At 41.4% G+C, this 14824-nt stretch overlaps 2 protein-coding genes across 15 annotated transcripts in view; one reads left to right on the forward strand and one right to left on the reverse strand.

The window, feature by feature from the left end:
* Positions 1-338: 338 nt before the first annotated feature.
* On the reverse strand, positions 339-13851 carry NDUFAF5 (NADH:ubiquinone oxidoreductase complex assembly factor 5). Of its 4 annotated transcripts, none has more exons than XM_073339573.1 (11): positions 13494-13851; positions 11741-11781; positions 10007-10070; positions 7422-7469; positions 7201-7304; positions 6786-6825; positions 4375-4572; positions 2287-2347; positions 1188-1271; positions 722-804; positions 339-549 (listed from the first exon to the last, which is right to left on the reverse strand). In XM_073339573.1, the coding sequence occupies exons 1-11, from the start codon at positions 13710-13712 to the stop codon at positions 463-465; spliced, it is 1029 nt and encodes a 342-aa protein (XP_073195674.1). In that variant the 5' UTR covers positions 13713-13851; the 3' UTR covers positions 339-462. The 4 variants fall into 4 exon arrangements, with proteins under 4 accessions (XP_073195674.1, XP_073195677.1, XP_073195675.1 ...); XM_073339576.2 differs by lacking the exon at positions 13494-13851 and adding an exon at positions 13130-13157; XM_073339574.1 differs by lacking the exon at positions 13494-13851 and adding an exon at positions 13016-13123.
* The window catches only part of ESF1 (ESF1 nucleolar pre-rRNA processing protein), a 69528-nt gene continuing 68155 nt past the window's right edge, over positions 13452-14824 (forward strand). For 8 of the 11 annotated variants that reach the window (XR_012158324.2, XR_013635623.1, XR_012158325.2 and 5 more), the window contains exon 1: positions 13452-14036. The gene's annotated coding sequence lies outside the window, so the exon portion shown is untranslated. The remainder of the gene's footprint in view (positions 14037-14824) is intronic. The other 3 variants (XM_073339568.2, XM_073339566.2, XM_073339567.2) reach the window with 3 other exon arrangements.

Below are 14824 nucleotides of genomic sequence, written 5' to 3' on the forward strand. Positions count from 1 at the left end.
CCCCCCCCCCCCCCAAAATATCTTCAGACTACTTACATATTAAATTGGATCTGTGTATTTGCAGATGTTTTTTCCCTATTAGTTCAGTTGAAATTCCTGTTCACTGCCCCAGGCAGATGCTCTTTAATATCATATCATTACTCCCAGAGTACATAAATACTAACAAAAAGTTACCCCCTTTGGAGCAATCTTTAGCACCGAAATGGTGAAGACAGACATTACATCTGCAAACGATCAGTTACCAAAAAAGAAGTTTCAACCGTCTATTAATCTTCCTATAGAAATTTTAATGGATACTATGTTGTTCTCTTACTAATATGCACTGAACAAAATATAAACTGAGTCCTGTAACCACTTTATTAGCTTTTCAAAGTGACATAACAGGAGAAATCTGACAACTATAGAATATCTGCAATGCAAAGTTCCATAAAAGATCCAGTACAACAGTAGCCATTGGATGAACTACTTTTTCTCTCCTGAAATAAATTCATTTATTTTTGCCAGATCGCCAAATGACACTGTTGCAGAACCTCTCCGGGCAGGTCTTGCCTGAAAAACAAACAAGCAAACAAACAAAGGACTCATCTTTATGTTCAAAACAAATCACACCAGCCTTTAAAAAAAGCCCCTTAGTTGCTTAGAATAAAAAAAAGGGGCTATCTTATGAAACATGGGAGTTACTGACATTCAAGCATAAAGCAATTGATAGGCTTCGTGTTACCTGTGACTCTTGGAATTTCCAGCCTATCATGTAATAAATCTGAAATGTAGCAGGTACTGAACCATCATTACTTCCATACATTTCTATTAAAAAGAGAAATGGGTTTATATACATTGAAGAATTAAGTATGAAATGCTGAATCTGACAATGGTTTTTGCTGAAAGCAACTATACATTTTTGAAAGCTATTTTTACTGTGAGGAAAGGGAGACCCTTAAAATTCTGATTGTAATAAGGGACAGAAGACAAGATGAGATCCCAACCATACAAAATGTGAATCTATTTCAAATCTACTGGAATTACTATTAAAAAGTTATTACAAAAATAAATGGTACTTTCGTGTTAAAAAACAGAAAAGACACGTGTCTTAGATAAGAAAGGTCAAAGAAAAAAGTAACATGGAAAAACAAGTATGTTCATAGAACCAATGAAGGCTAAAAAGATAGCTATTAAATGTGTACTTTTACCTTGATATATTGCCGCAGCTGCCAACATGGTTTCTCTGTGTAGGATAGGTTTCCTATTCCAAGAACAGTTACTCTCTCCCATACCTAAAAATATGTTTCAGCTTTAAAAAAAGAAGATACAGCATACACCATGAGTTTGAAATTTCATGTGTAAATCACACGTTTATATTAAGTCAATACAGAGGGAGAATCCTCCAAGTTTTACCGTAGAACGGTACAGCATACAGAGATTTGATTGAAGGGAACATCGACTTTACATTGCAAAAATGCAAAAGCCTTGCACAGCTTGTATTACAATTTATGGTTTATAAAGTTAGCCATTTCACTATATTATCTTCCAGAAGATTTATTCTGCTAAGTATTGGTCTTGATGTTTTTAAATAAGCAAGTTAGTTTGCTTATTTCCAGAATTTGAATACTGATGCTTAAGCCTACCCCCTCCATTATTATTTATAGATTTTTAAAAAAGGATACTAAACAAATGTATAAAATGACTATATAGAGCAGGGGTGGGCAAACTTTTTGGCCTGAGGGCCACATCGGGGTGCAAAACTGTATGGAGAGCCAGGTAGGGAAGGCTGTGCCCCCCAAACAGCCTATTTTATTTTTGAATGCAGTTTTTTTGGTACATAATTCTACATTTGAACGTTTAACTTTCATGATAAAGAGATAGCACTACAATACTTGTATTAGGTGAACTGAAAAATGACTTTTGTTTTTTTACAGTGCAAATATTTGTAATCAATAAATATAAAGTGAGCACTGTACACTGTTGTCTGTGTCATAATTGAAATCAATATATTTGAAAATGTGGAAAACATACAATGTATTTAAATACATTGTATTTATTACTGTTTAATCGCTTGACAGCCCTAATTAATATGTAAATTCAGACATGCCAAGGCTAGAATGAATAATTCTTCCTAGTCAAGAACTTCACAATTCTCAGATAATAGGAGAACTTTTCTGCAAAGGTTTAGCTGGAGTTAAGAAACAGGCACAACCTCTAGCCTCTCCAAATTCTACCACACCTTGCTGTATTTAGCCAATCAAGATTTTGAACAGTAACCTACATGCTATTTCTGAAAAATATACTTGCCTTGCAAATCTTCCATGACCTCAAACATCCCTGGATAGTTGACTTGAATTTCATCAGTATCCTAAAAAATGTTTAATTCAAGTGTATAAGTAACTAAAGCAAAACAAGAGATTGCTCTATGAAAAGAAAATAACAATTTGCAAAAATATACAACTTGTTTTACTACTTCTCTCCCGTTAATGCAATATAATTACACTTTAAGAAAAACACTACACATGGATAGCCATGTCTACATTCCTACAGAAATATATTTAGTAACTCAAGTTGAATCACCAAATTCAGATTAAAGTGCCATTATAAGCAAAAGGAAGAGAACAATAGCAATTGACTGTTAGTGTCTTACATTTTTACTAGTAGGGTTGAAGTTCTCAAAAAAGTTGTGTGGACCAGAAGCTAACCAAGCCAAGCCCTGCTGAACCTCTAGGTGCAAAAGCACCACCTCAGCTGATATCAGTAAATTATAACGGTGCTGGGATCAGAGGAAGGCTAAAGTAGCCAGGTGTCAAAACTACAGGATTTTATATAAACAAGTTGAATTGTAAATAGAAATAAAGAGGTAAGCAATTCAGTGCTGCCAAATTCTGAAGCAGCTGATGCTGTGGTCTTCAAGGGAAGCAATGGATTATTGCCCCTTGTAATGCACAATCAGGAGATGGATGACAGAAGGGAGTTTCATATCCTAAAGGAAACACTGCAATCTCTTACCTATTGATTTTAAAACAGTATAAGCCACTCTACTACCCAAGATATAGAGTATCCAGAACTACTCTGACACTTCAAACCCTTTTGCAAGAGGTATACACAGTCTCCCAAATGGAGATGTCCGTCTCCATAAACTACAAGAGTTATTTTACACTGCCCAAGTAAAAGACCACCTTCTGCAAGTCCACTTCCATGTACGAGGTTTTAAACATCTGTGAAAGTACATGCATATAATATTCCAATCTCTATGTACTCAAATGTTTAAACATTTTGAATATAATTTCTTTTGTGGTCCATATTCCTAATATAAGTGTGTAACAGTCCTGTCATGAACAGCAACAGATCTAACACGTTTATTGTTCTTCAATGCATTACTAAATTAACATTATAGCAAGGTTCAATACAAGTTCAATCAAGATACTTTTCATACAGAACACACAGTACTTAATTACAACACATCTACATTACTAAGAAAAATGAGCAATTGACTTAAACCAGAACTGTGGGTTCCCACATCTCTGAATAATCAGACCACTTAGTTAGGCACCTATGTCCATATTTAAACACCTCAAACATGTAAATTGAAAATATTTACCTCAATTAATGTTAAAGAAAGAAAAGGTTTAGTTCGTTGTAAAGCTCAAGGCATGTAGTACACAGTTTAGCAACAATTATGAGGCAGCTTTAGGAGTCTGGGCACAATTGTAGTTTTGTGACTATCAACTAGGCCATATCTAGTATGCCTAGTAAATGCACTCATTTAATTAATATGCTTATATGTATTTCTTTAGTTTCATAAAAACATTAAGATGTTTTGGACAGTTAATTTCAAGGTGAGTATTACAAGTTCATGTGGTTTGTCATTCATCAACTTCAGTTTTTTATTTGCACCTATCACTGTAGTAACAAGTTTTCACCTAATACCACCTTATGACATGTATTACTGCTAGTCTCAGCACCTATTGGATCTATGGAGCTAGAAATATAGAGAGGGAAAATCACTATCACCTTAGCTATGACATCCATCTCTGATTTAGTCAAGTCAGACTTCCTTGTTAGCAAAATTAAGAGCCGACCACTTATGCTTAAGACAGAACCAATTCATCTTCTCCACTGCAATTTCCTAAAGCTTTGAAACCATGAACACAGATCAACAGTACATTTCTGTATTAGTTTCCATGAAGATAACCTGACTTTGCTAAAGGATCATGCTGTCTCTCCCATGGAGATATGCCATGCCCAGGTTATTTGCTCTATTCCCTCCCTTTTGAAAGGCTAATACGAACAAACCAACATCATTTATCCTAGAACCCAGGGAGTTTAGTATTACTCATTGGCACCACCGTTAATTTTCCAAACTATTCCACTCCTCATATTGATAATTACCACAGTCAACGTGTTAAAGCCAGCTCTTCCCAGCAGATGTCCTAAGTCAGTGACATCAACGAAGGGAGATATATGTGGCGAGAATCCTCCTTCTCTTTCCAGTTCTGCTAGCTGCAGAGAGCAGCGAAGTTCATACAGAGTTTCTCCTCCAAACATGGCACCAATAAATACTCCATCTGGCTTAAGGACTTGATGAATCTATAATACAGAAAATCTGCTTAATATTAAAGGTCTGCTAATGTTACTATTTGGTACAAAGTTCTTAAAAGTTTTCTTTTTGCCTCTACAGAAAGGATGAAGCAGTAAGGTCGCTGAAACAACTGAGTATTTCCTCCCCTTACTTTCCAGCACTTGAAGAATTAGGGTTAAAGAAACAAGAAGCTTAAAGTTGGATGTTTTATTTCTGTTGGAGGTTCCACTTTTAGTTCATTTTATACAGGAAATATTAAAATACTTGGTAAGACTAGATAAAATAAATGAAAGTGTTTGTTGTAATCAATTCAATCTGCTGTCTTGACTCAGCAGTAATCCGCATCTGTAAGATACCTTAGTCAAATTTATCACACACTATACCAAACATTCATTCAACACAATTTGTTTTTAAATTGTTGCAATAGCAAAATGCAACTGAGTGAAATTTAATATCAGATTATGATTCAGGGCCCAGTCCAACTCCCATTGATTTTGAAAAGGCAAGGCACGTGTACTTTTAACTGACCATTTTCAAGCAAATTATTTGATTCTGTATGCCGAAACATAAGTAATTGTGTACACAAGACGGATCTCAAGCGTGTGCCTGGATTTCTGAGAAGAGTATCGGGTTCTATTAACATAAGGAGGTCCTGCCAAAGTTTTTAGTAGCATGACAGGCTATAAAATCTTCCATATTGAACCAAAGTCATCATTTTGCATTTGTGCCCCAGAGCAATTCCCAAGGAAACCAAGTACTACCAAATCACATTAAATTCAAAACATGCCTATGGATAGGCAAGACTATTTTATCTGCATGGAAAATTCTTAACTGACACAAGAACATCTGCAGCTATTTACTTGTGAACAGAAAATACAGTAGGACAGGTTATGTATGTTTGCTATACTGTCCCCAGAGGTGTACTGCATATAGTTTGAATTTTAAGAGTTTAGGACAGAGAAGTAGAATTCTCTTACTTTCCTAAAGTGATTTTTATTCTTGTGAATGAGTGACAAGTGGAGGAATTTGTGATAACAGTCTGTTCTTAGACCATGTAGTAGTATAACCATCTCTGATCCAGAGAAACCCCTAGGTTGAAAGAACATTTTAACACTCAAACTCTTGAGCCCCTCTTGTGAGAGTGCCAACAAGCTTCGTAAGTATTTTGCTAAGCATAGAAAATTGTCCACTATGAATGGACAAATAAAATAAGTAAGGTAACAAACAGATAATCAGACTTATCAGATAGTAACAACTTTCAGTCACCACATGCCTCACATGAATTCCAACTAATGTCAACAAGGTAAAAAGGCTCTTGACTGATACCTATTCCTTGAATGATCCAGTTTAAACAAATGATTAAACAAATGATAATTTATATAAAATACGCAAGTGATCTGACTTACAAAGTAATGTACGATGCAAGATAGTTGGGGAATTAGTAGTATTTAATCAGGTTATCAGCCAAGATGTGTTATTCTATGCTAATGTTGAGACATTTGATCAGCTAGTCAGCAGACACCACCATTCAGTAACTAGCATCAAGTATATGTGGGATAAGTTTAAGAAGTTAGCTGCAATTCCATTACTTTAAGCCATTGGTCCAAAAATTACATAGTAGGAAGTGAGTCAAAGCACAAAGCAGCTTTTAACTGAAGAAAATTCCTTTGTATCTAGCTGCAATTTGAAAGAGATTCTGATGTAAGAAATGCTTCTGCATGGAAAATTGTTGCAATCTAAGAAAGTTAAATATAACATAATATGTTTTATCAACTGCTTTGAGACTGTAATGTGTGTACAAGTTATGTTATATGTTTCGTTATCACTCAGTAAGACGTGTTCCACGGATTAATCCGAATGACAATCTTAGCAAGGTATCAAAATCAATATGGAAACATCAATTCACAGCTATTAATTTTGTCATCACATGTATTTAAACCCTTATCAATACAAAACATGTGAAGAGTGGTGTCATTTCTTTTCTAGTTAATGTCTCATAGTAGCAGAATTTGAGTCCTCTTAATGAGGGACAACAACAAAATGTGTGGACAGTATTAAAATCATATTTAATCAGACTTCTAGGGATATGACCAAAAATATTTCAACGCAAGCTGTCCACACATATCTTAGAAATAAGCAAAAGAGGAAGGAAGTACACATGAGAAGTAACTGCAAACCAAAATTTGTTCTGATTACCAGTAACAGCAACAGATTTTCTTACCTCTCTAAAAGCTCTAGGAAGGTCATTCACCCAATGCAAACTAAAATACAAAGTGTACATTTTATTAAGATTTAAGTGTTGAATAAAATTTGAGTAAAGGCAAGTAATTGTCACAGCAAAAAACATTTCAGAAGCCAAAGCAAAGAACTATCATCGACTCTTCCCCAATAAAAGTTTTTAATGTAATTCTACAAGTTGTCAAATATCTGCACAACAAATTTGATAGTATTCTAAGAATGACTACATTCATATACAGTACTATCAAAGGTCTTTAAGACTAGAAAATGCTTGATTGTAGAAATACCATTCAAATGCCATTGCCTAGTTAAATCCTTTATCTTCTTTCCCAAGAACATCACTATCCCCTTATCCGATTTTACAAACATTAAACTTTAGTGAAATGATTAATACAAACCTTAAACTGCTAACAACAAGATCAAATGTGTCTTCTTTGAAGGGAAGGAATTCTTCATCAGCTACAACGCTGACAGTGGGGATTTCAGTTTCCATAGTATTTTTCTAAGTCAGGTTAGAATAGATAGATAGAATTTCAAACTGCATTTGATGCTATATTTCTTTTGTTTCTCAGTATTGTGGAATACAAGCATGGCAGGCAGAAGTCAGACTGCTACTCACCAGAGCATTCTCTGCCATATCTACTTGAAAAAGTTTTTCAACTGTTTCCTGAAATAAGAAAAATCTGTCAAATATTTAGATTTATAAACCAACAGGAGGCAATCTCTCTGAACACTTTAGGTGTCTTATAAATATTTTAAATACAGTAAGTAAAAACAGACAACCTCAAAAATTAAAAAAAATCAACTATGCATTCTCCCCACATCTTCCCCTCCAACAATATTTGCTTTTTCAGCATCCCTCCTAATCAAGCCACACTGCCAAGCATGTGTTAAGGTCAACAGATTTGTGCTATTTCAGACTGGGGGAAGGGCATAATACAAATGTAAAAAGCGCTCACAGAGGAAGCCTTGCCAGAGCCCCCACCTCTTATTCAGAGATAGGTCCATCTTAAGATCTCATCCATGGCAGTATGGCATGGAGAAAAAGTCTCAGGTAGGAAGGTTTGATAGGTTAATACCAACACCTTCAACTTCACCCAAAAACCCACAGGAAACCAAGTGCAGATCATGGAGCACTGATTGATACACATTCAGGGCAAGAAACTTCATTTATCAAGGAGGTGGTGGGGGGTTCTGCACTAGCTTTAGTTTCTGAAGAGTGTTATGGTGTATCCCAATGTGTGCATCATATCAGTCTAGCCTTCAGATAACCAGGAGATGCATTATGATGAAAAAAGCCATTAAAAAAATTATAGTAAAGTACTGGAGAAAAAGTTAGTGTTGGGTGTCATGCTACTGTCAGCATAAAGAAAATCCAGGAAGTATAGTTTTGAAGTCATTACAGACTTCATTTACACTATGCACAGCTTTGATACTGTACACGGGTCTAGAATTTTTTACTTTAATCACTGTCTACTCCAGTCAAGGTTAGTTTAATCTGCTACTTCAGAATCAGATGAATTAGCCTTAAAGCTTCTCTTTATGCTACTACAGACTAGACGCATGGATGTTCTGTATACTATCACCAACTGAACTTATCTACTAAAAAGCACAATGTTGCCTCTGAAGAGTTAGTAATTTAGGAAGACAAGGTAGGTGAGGTAATATCTTTTTTGAACCCATTTTTGTTGGTGAAAGGTGGAAGCTTTTAAGCTACTCAGAGCTCTTCTTCTGGTCTGGGCTCTAAGCATGTACCTTCCACCAACAGAATTTGGGTCAATAAAAGATATTACCTCACCTATCTTGTCTCTCATATCCTGGGACCAACTTGGCAACAACACTGCAAACAACTGTGTAAGACTGTATTTTAAAGTATTTCATAAAAGGCTGAAATAAGAGACGACCAAAAAGAAATAGATCCCCAGATTATCTTATGTGCTAAAATTTAATTATGGTCTTACTGGTTACTTTCCAGCAAGGAAGTCTAGATATGGGGGAGTGGATGATAGGACCTTTCATCTTAAGAACACCAGTTCAAGTCTGACCCAAGGTGCTATAAACTGTAAATTACCCTGATGATTCAGTGATCTGTGTGAAAGGAATCAGTGGACTCAGTTCCATTCATAATGGGAAGAACCACTATTGCAATTGGTATTTTTGTTGGAAGTTTTAACTGAGGTGACAAAAACTGAATTATCTAGTCTCCTGGGCAGTGATTGGGGGGATAGAACGCACAGCATCAACCCACGCCCCAAGGCCACCAGCAGGAGCTGGTCCGTCTCCCCTTCACGAGCCACAAACCCTGTAGGAACAGGCGGCCAGCATGAGTTCCCCACCGTCCTGCGGGTGGTGGGGCTTGGGCTTCAGCTCTGGGGTGGTAGGCAGCAGGATCCATCCCTTACCTGCAGGGTTTCGGGCTCCAGCTCTGGGCTCACCCCCCGGCACGTCTCCCCTGACACCCGCTGCCTCCTCCAGTCCCCAGCCATGCAGCGGAACCCCAGGCTCCCATCCTGAGCTCATCACCCCTGACCCCCAATACCTCCCACCACCCTTGGGCCCCTTACCCACCTCCCCATTCAGGGCTTAATTTGTTCCCGTGCTTGCCAGGACTGAGTAACTCTGCTGTGGAAAGTGATAGTAACAATCCCAACTAGCTAGCAAGTCTGCTGTGGAAAATATTAACAAATAGACAAACTTCATTTTTCACAGTAGAAGACTTACTAGCTAGCAAGTCTTTAATAAAAAAAAAAAACCCACCAAAATAAGCAAAGCACCTTATCTGTTTAGGTCCAGTAAAGAATAGACACAATTGTACATTATTTTTAATGGTTGAGACAGCAAAAAAAAACCCCACAACCCTACATAAATAAATTACAATGATTTGGACATGTGTATGTGCATATTTATTTGTTTTTCCTAAAGTATTTTAGGAAAAATTATCAGAGCGGGCACCAGCAAGAGTTGGTGGCTACACTCTGAGGCCACCCAAAAATTTGTTGTGAGAACCCCTGGTCTAGTCTACATCTTTCATGGCAATACATTTTAGAGGTGGGGGGTATCACACCTCTAAACTGTGACTTAAGAATTAAGAAGCAACAAGTTACCCACAAGATATGGAAGAATCTTTAAGTTTGATTTGTGAACAGCACAGCATTACAAGAATGATTTGTACTATTTTTAGACACAAGCACAAACATACAGTACCTTGTTGAGATACTGAGCTATGTAGCCACTTCCACAACCAACATCCAAAGCAAGAGGGAACGTTCTAAGCAAAAGAATTTGTAAATTCCTTAGCATGCAAGTAAAACTACTATATTTCATAAATTTATGAAGTTCCAAATATCTTTTCTGACTAAATATGATTTCAATTAATGTCAATATAAACAGCTCAAAGTCATTTTCCTTTGGTGTATGTTGCCCATATTTCCTTTAATGACACTTGATACATGTAACTTGAGGTCTATTTTCCCCCATTTATGACTTCACGTGTGTTTTCTTGCCACAATAATTCTAGAAAATAAAAATATGCAGCTTAATTATAGGTCTGGGGCAATACATCGACCATAAAAGGTATGTTAAGTCTTTAAACTTTAATTCAAGTTTCTATAGAATAAAACACTGGCTTCCAAAATAAGTGAAAATTTGAAAAGGACAGTAAGGACCTCTCACACGATTTTAAAAATCCACTTTCTCACTTAACAGTAGCAAGCTTCTTCTACCAACGGTGAGAGTATAAGCCATAAACTTCTGCAGAATTAAAACTTGTGAGCCAGTGTAAATACATGTAGTGCTGACTTCCTGAATTGGCAGACATATAGTTGCACTGCCTCTGCTGCTGCTCACAGCTTTGTGATACAGCAGCAAAGCACTATTTACAAGATGTTCAGTTTCACTGCTACTACAGTAGAATCTCAGCTTTACGAACACCTTGGGAATGGAGGCTGTTCGTAATTCTGAAATGTTTGTAACTCTGAACAAAACGTTATGGCTGTTCTTTCAAATGTTTACAACTGAACATTTACTTAATATGGCTTTGAAGTTTAACTGTGCAGAAGAAAAATGCTGCTTTTAACATCTTAATTTAAATGAAACAAGCATAGAAACAGTTTTCTTGCCTTGTCAAATCTTTTTTTAAAAACTTTTCCTTTATTATTTTAGTAGTTTACGTTTAGCACAGTACTGTACTGCCCCACTCCCCCAAACTTTGCAGCAAGCTCCTCTTTTTCTCCTGCCATCTGAACAGGGATGAAAGGGAAATGACGGGGGAGAACTCCACATTCCGACATCTAATAGCCACAGACCAAAACAAAGGACTGGGCCCCCTATATAGCATTCAAAGACAGCACTCTAAAAGCGATCCCACTAATCTTCCCACTCCCACTTTGTGTGGGGGGCAGTGAGGAGGGCACACATGCAGCCCGGGAAGACTAGGCCGATAACTAGGACATTGCCCCGGACCTTGCTCAGCTTCTGCTCAGCTTCCCTAATAACCTGTGGCCAAAGGGAGTCTCATAAGTTTGCCAGCTCTGATATTACGTAAATACTGAAATAAATACACCTGAGAGCTGAATTTTTACTAAAGGGATACTATAAATCTAAGAAGACCTACAATTACTGTAACTGAAAGATGATATATATATATATATATATATATATATTTTACTCTGTATATTTGAGAGTATCTATCTATCTATAGTCAGCTTCACTGTTTTTCCTGAATATTCAACTCCTTTCCTTTCCCCAAATATGGGCCTTACACAACACAGGAGTAGGGAAAAAATAAAATGTAAGAAAATGTGTTGATTGAACCACAAAAATTAGCAAGGGGACTCAAACAGATATAGTACTAGAATCTACTTTAACTCATGCCTTTAACTGGGTAGATTCCAGAGTCAAAAGATACTGGAGATCTCTCACTCAAGATATTTAACTTACCTGGCTATGTCAAACACCCGGTCTGCTACTCTGCCACCAACCTAGAGAATTGCAAGAGTAAGATACGAGCATTATAAATAAGAATTAACGTTCAGCTTCCCATCCCTGTTCTCCCTGAGGGTAGAAAGTTCTTTTTTTGTTAGCAGTGCAGGGTGGGGACAAAGGAGGAGGGGCTATTAGAGGGTCAAATCACAGAATCCTGGGCCTGGTCTACACTAGAAAGTTGTCCCAGTTAAGCTCACTTTTTTTCAGCACAGCCTTGCATGCATCCACACTTAACTTTGTTACCTACCAGCAGAACCCTCCACTTCTTCTGGCATAGTTTTGCTCCTTTTCAGGAGCAAAGCCCCCTACTTGTATAGTTCTATACAAGTACAATACCAATGTGGACATGCACAAACCTATACCAACATAAGCAGTACACCTGCAATCCCACAACACAATATTCCCTTCAGGAGCAACCTGTCTGGTAGCACTTCCAGACTGTGCTGCTCAGGAGTCAAAGCTACCAGAAGTCTACCTCGCATTATGGCACTCCCACAGGAACAAGAATATCAGCAGCAACTTGGCAAAGGAAATAGCAAAACGCATTCTCCAGGCAGGAGTCTCAGTGCCTTGCAAAAGGGGAAGGGGAAGGGGAACAGAAGGTGAGGGAGAAGGAGTTTTAGAGTCACCTGCCTGACCTGTGTCTTTTATGAACTGTGTGCTTTACGTATCTGTGGACACTGCATCCTGAAGAGAAGGAACCCCACACTCCTGCCTCTCCCCTCAACCCCAGCCAGCAGACAAGGAAGAGGTTTCAGCATGAGCCAGAAAGGGGATAGCCAGGTGGAGTACAGCCAGGATCTGTTCAATACCCACCAGACCTTGAACACCTTACACTGACACCCTTTACCTCTGGAGGAGGGAGATGCATGTGATCATTGTACTCCACTGTATAAACCATAATGTAGGTGGATGCTACTAATCCTTGGCAAGTGTGTGTTCCATGTTCGCAAAAGCCTGAAAGAGGTGAAGTGGTATCTGCCTATATATCCTGTACAGCCGCAAACAGCATTTTCATTACTCCTTTCCCCATCCATCCATTTTTAGTTACACGCTCAGGCAAGTGGTCACACATTCTCTAGGCACCCAAAGTAACCAACTACTACCCCAGATTATAAACCCAAATCTAGCACCCCGCTTATCCTCATCTTCCCCACCCTCTCGAAAGAGGAGACAAGCGCAGGGGTGGACAAAGCGACTTGTTAAAAAAAAAAAAAGCAAAACAGAAACCTTCCTATGGCACAGGCCCGAACAGCAGTCCAAGGCCACGCGGGTACCAAAGGAACGAGGCAGGATGGACAATAAGCGAGTTCACGCCGTCGACGTCGCGGAGGCTGCACGTACGCGTGATCTGCTATTTGCAGGACGCGGCGCCGTCCTGCTCGGCGCTGCGGAAGCCGTTTGGCCGGGGACAGACCCAACTTTTACCGGCCCAGCTGCGAGTGCGGGGAAGACGCCGCGTCCCCCGCAGCAGGGGCGTCACCTCCTCCTCCTTGCCCCGCCCCGCGGCAGGCCGGGGGGGGGGGGGTGTGGCGGCGGGTCTCCCAAGGGAAGGGGGTCACGGTCCGACCGCCAGGGCGGGCGGGGCTGCTCCCCGCCCCTCTGTCCTCCGGAACCTGGGGGTGGGCGGCCGAGGGCCCGTTTCCTCTCCGCGCGGGGCGGGGCTGGGTCCCGCCGCGAGGAGCGGGAAGCGGGAGCCCGGCCTCACCTCCTCCCTCAGGTAATCGTACTTGGCGGGCTCGGGCTGCAGCGCCGCCCAGTTCTTCTGCTTCCGCTTCAGCTCTCGGTCGAAGGGGGTCCGGGCCCCGGAGCCTGGCGAGGCAGCGGCGGCTTCCCCGGACGCCACCCAGAAGCGACGGCACCAGCAGCCCGAGCTGGCCCCTCGGAGAAAGGAGCCGGGCTCCCTGAGAAGGGCGGCGGCCCTCATGAGCGGGCAGGCGGCGGGTACTCGCTCCCGCGGAGACAAGCGTCCGCCCGAGCAGGAGGCACTGCGCAGGCGCTGGACTCCCGCTGCCCCCTTCCGCGGCGGGCCTGACCCCTGCGCTCGTGCCCCTACCACGCACGAGCGTCACCTCCGCGAGAGCGTGAGCTAGAGAGAGCTGCGCATGCGTACAAGCTCGAGTGACACGAACCCCAGGGTCGTGTATTTGTGCTGTCCGAGTCTCTGTCGGGCACGGGCACTTTTAGCTGCTCCTAGGTGGCGCGCGCGCGCGAAAGAGAGCGAGAGGTGGCGTTGGGCACGCGGCAGCAGGTGAGTGAAGGGAGTAGAGCCGAGCTGTTGGTCGGGAGCGCGTGGCTCCTAGGGGATACGCTCCCCGCCCCCGCCCGCGTGGCCCTGAGGAGACGCTGCGCCGAACCCGTTCGGCGAAGGCCCCGTGGTCAGCAGAGGGAGGCGGGGGCGTTGCCCGCCCGGCGCACGCCGCGGGGCTGAGGGCTAGGCCTGCGTGCGGGTAGCCGCCTGTGCGTGCTCCCGAGGCCCCGCGGGAGTGGCCTAGGCCAGGCTTGGGCAAGCGGTTCGTGTAAACACCCGCGGGAAGTGATCGAAGTCGTCGTCGTCCTCCCCCTGCCCTCCCCTCCCCCCTGGTCCCGGCTGCGGACAGGCTTCAGACAGGCCAGGCCGCTGGGTGAGAGCAGGGAGCCGGGCCACGGGCTGCTGCCAGACTGAGAGTGAAGACCAGGTGGGCGAGGTAATATCCTCTCTTGGCCCAGCCTCTGCGGGGGGGAAGAGACCCGAAGAAGAGCTTTGCAGAGCTCCGCAGCTCCTCCTCTCTCGCCAGCAGAAGTTGGTCCAATGGAAGATACTCCCACATCCACCTTGTGTCTCTAATACCCTGGGGCAAACACGGCGACGACAGCAGGGCAAATCGTACGATTATCCAGCTGCTCAGCATTAGCGCTGAGCTTGTTCAGTGGTTCCAGACCTTTTAACGGGTTCCCGCATTGTGGGTGGGAAGCCGGGGCTGGTGGTGAACCACTGTGAGAAGGGGTAGCTGCTGAAGCAGCTGGGGTACTTCTCTCAAATCTTCATTCATTTCTTAG

Source organism: Lepidochelys kempii, chromosome 3 (assembly GCF_965140285.1).
Source record: "Lepidochelys kempii isolate rLepKem1 chromosome 3, rLepKem1.hap1, whole genome shotgun sequence".
Lineage (NCBI taxonomy): Eukaryota > Metazoa > Chordata > Testudines > Cheloniidae > Lepidochelys > Lepidochelys kempii.

Coding starts and splice junctions, on each gene's coding strand:
- NDUFAF5 (XM_073339573.1), bottom strand. CDS start 13,712: ATGAGGGCCGCCGCCCTTCTCAGGGAGCCCGGCTCCTTTCTCCGAGGG. Junction 7,305..7,421: donor ATATGGCAGAGAATGCTCTG/GTGAGTAGCAGT, acceptor AACCTGACTTAG/AAAAATACTATGGAAACTGA. Junction 1,272..2,286: donor GGTCATGGAAGATTTGCAAG/GCAAGTATATTT, acceptor ACATATTTTTAG/GTATGGGAGAGAGTAACTGT.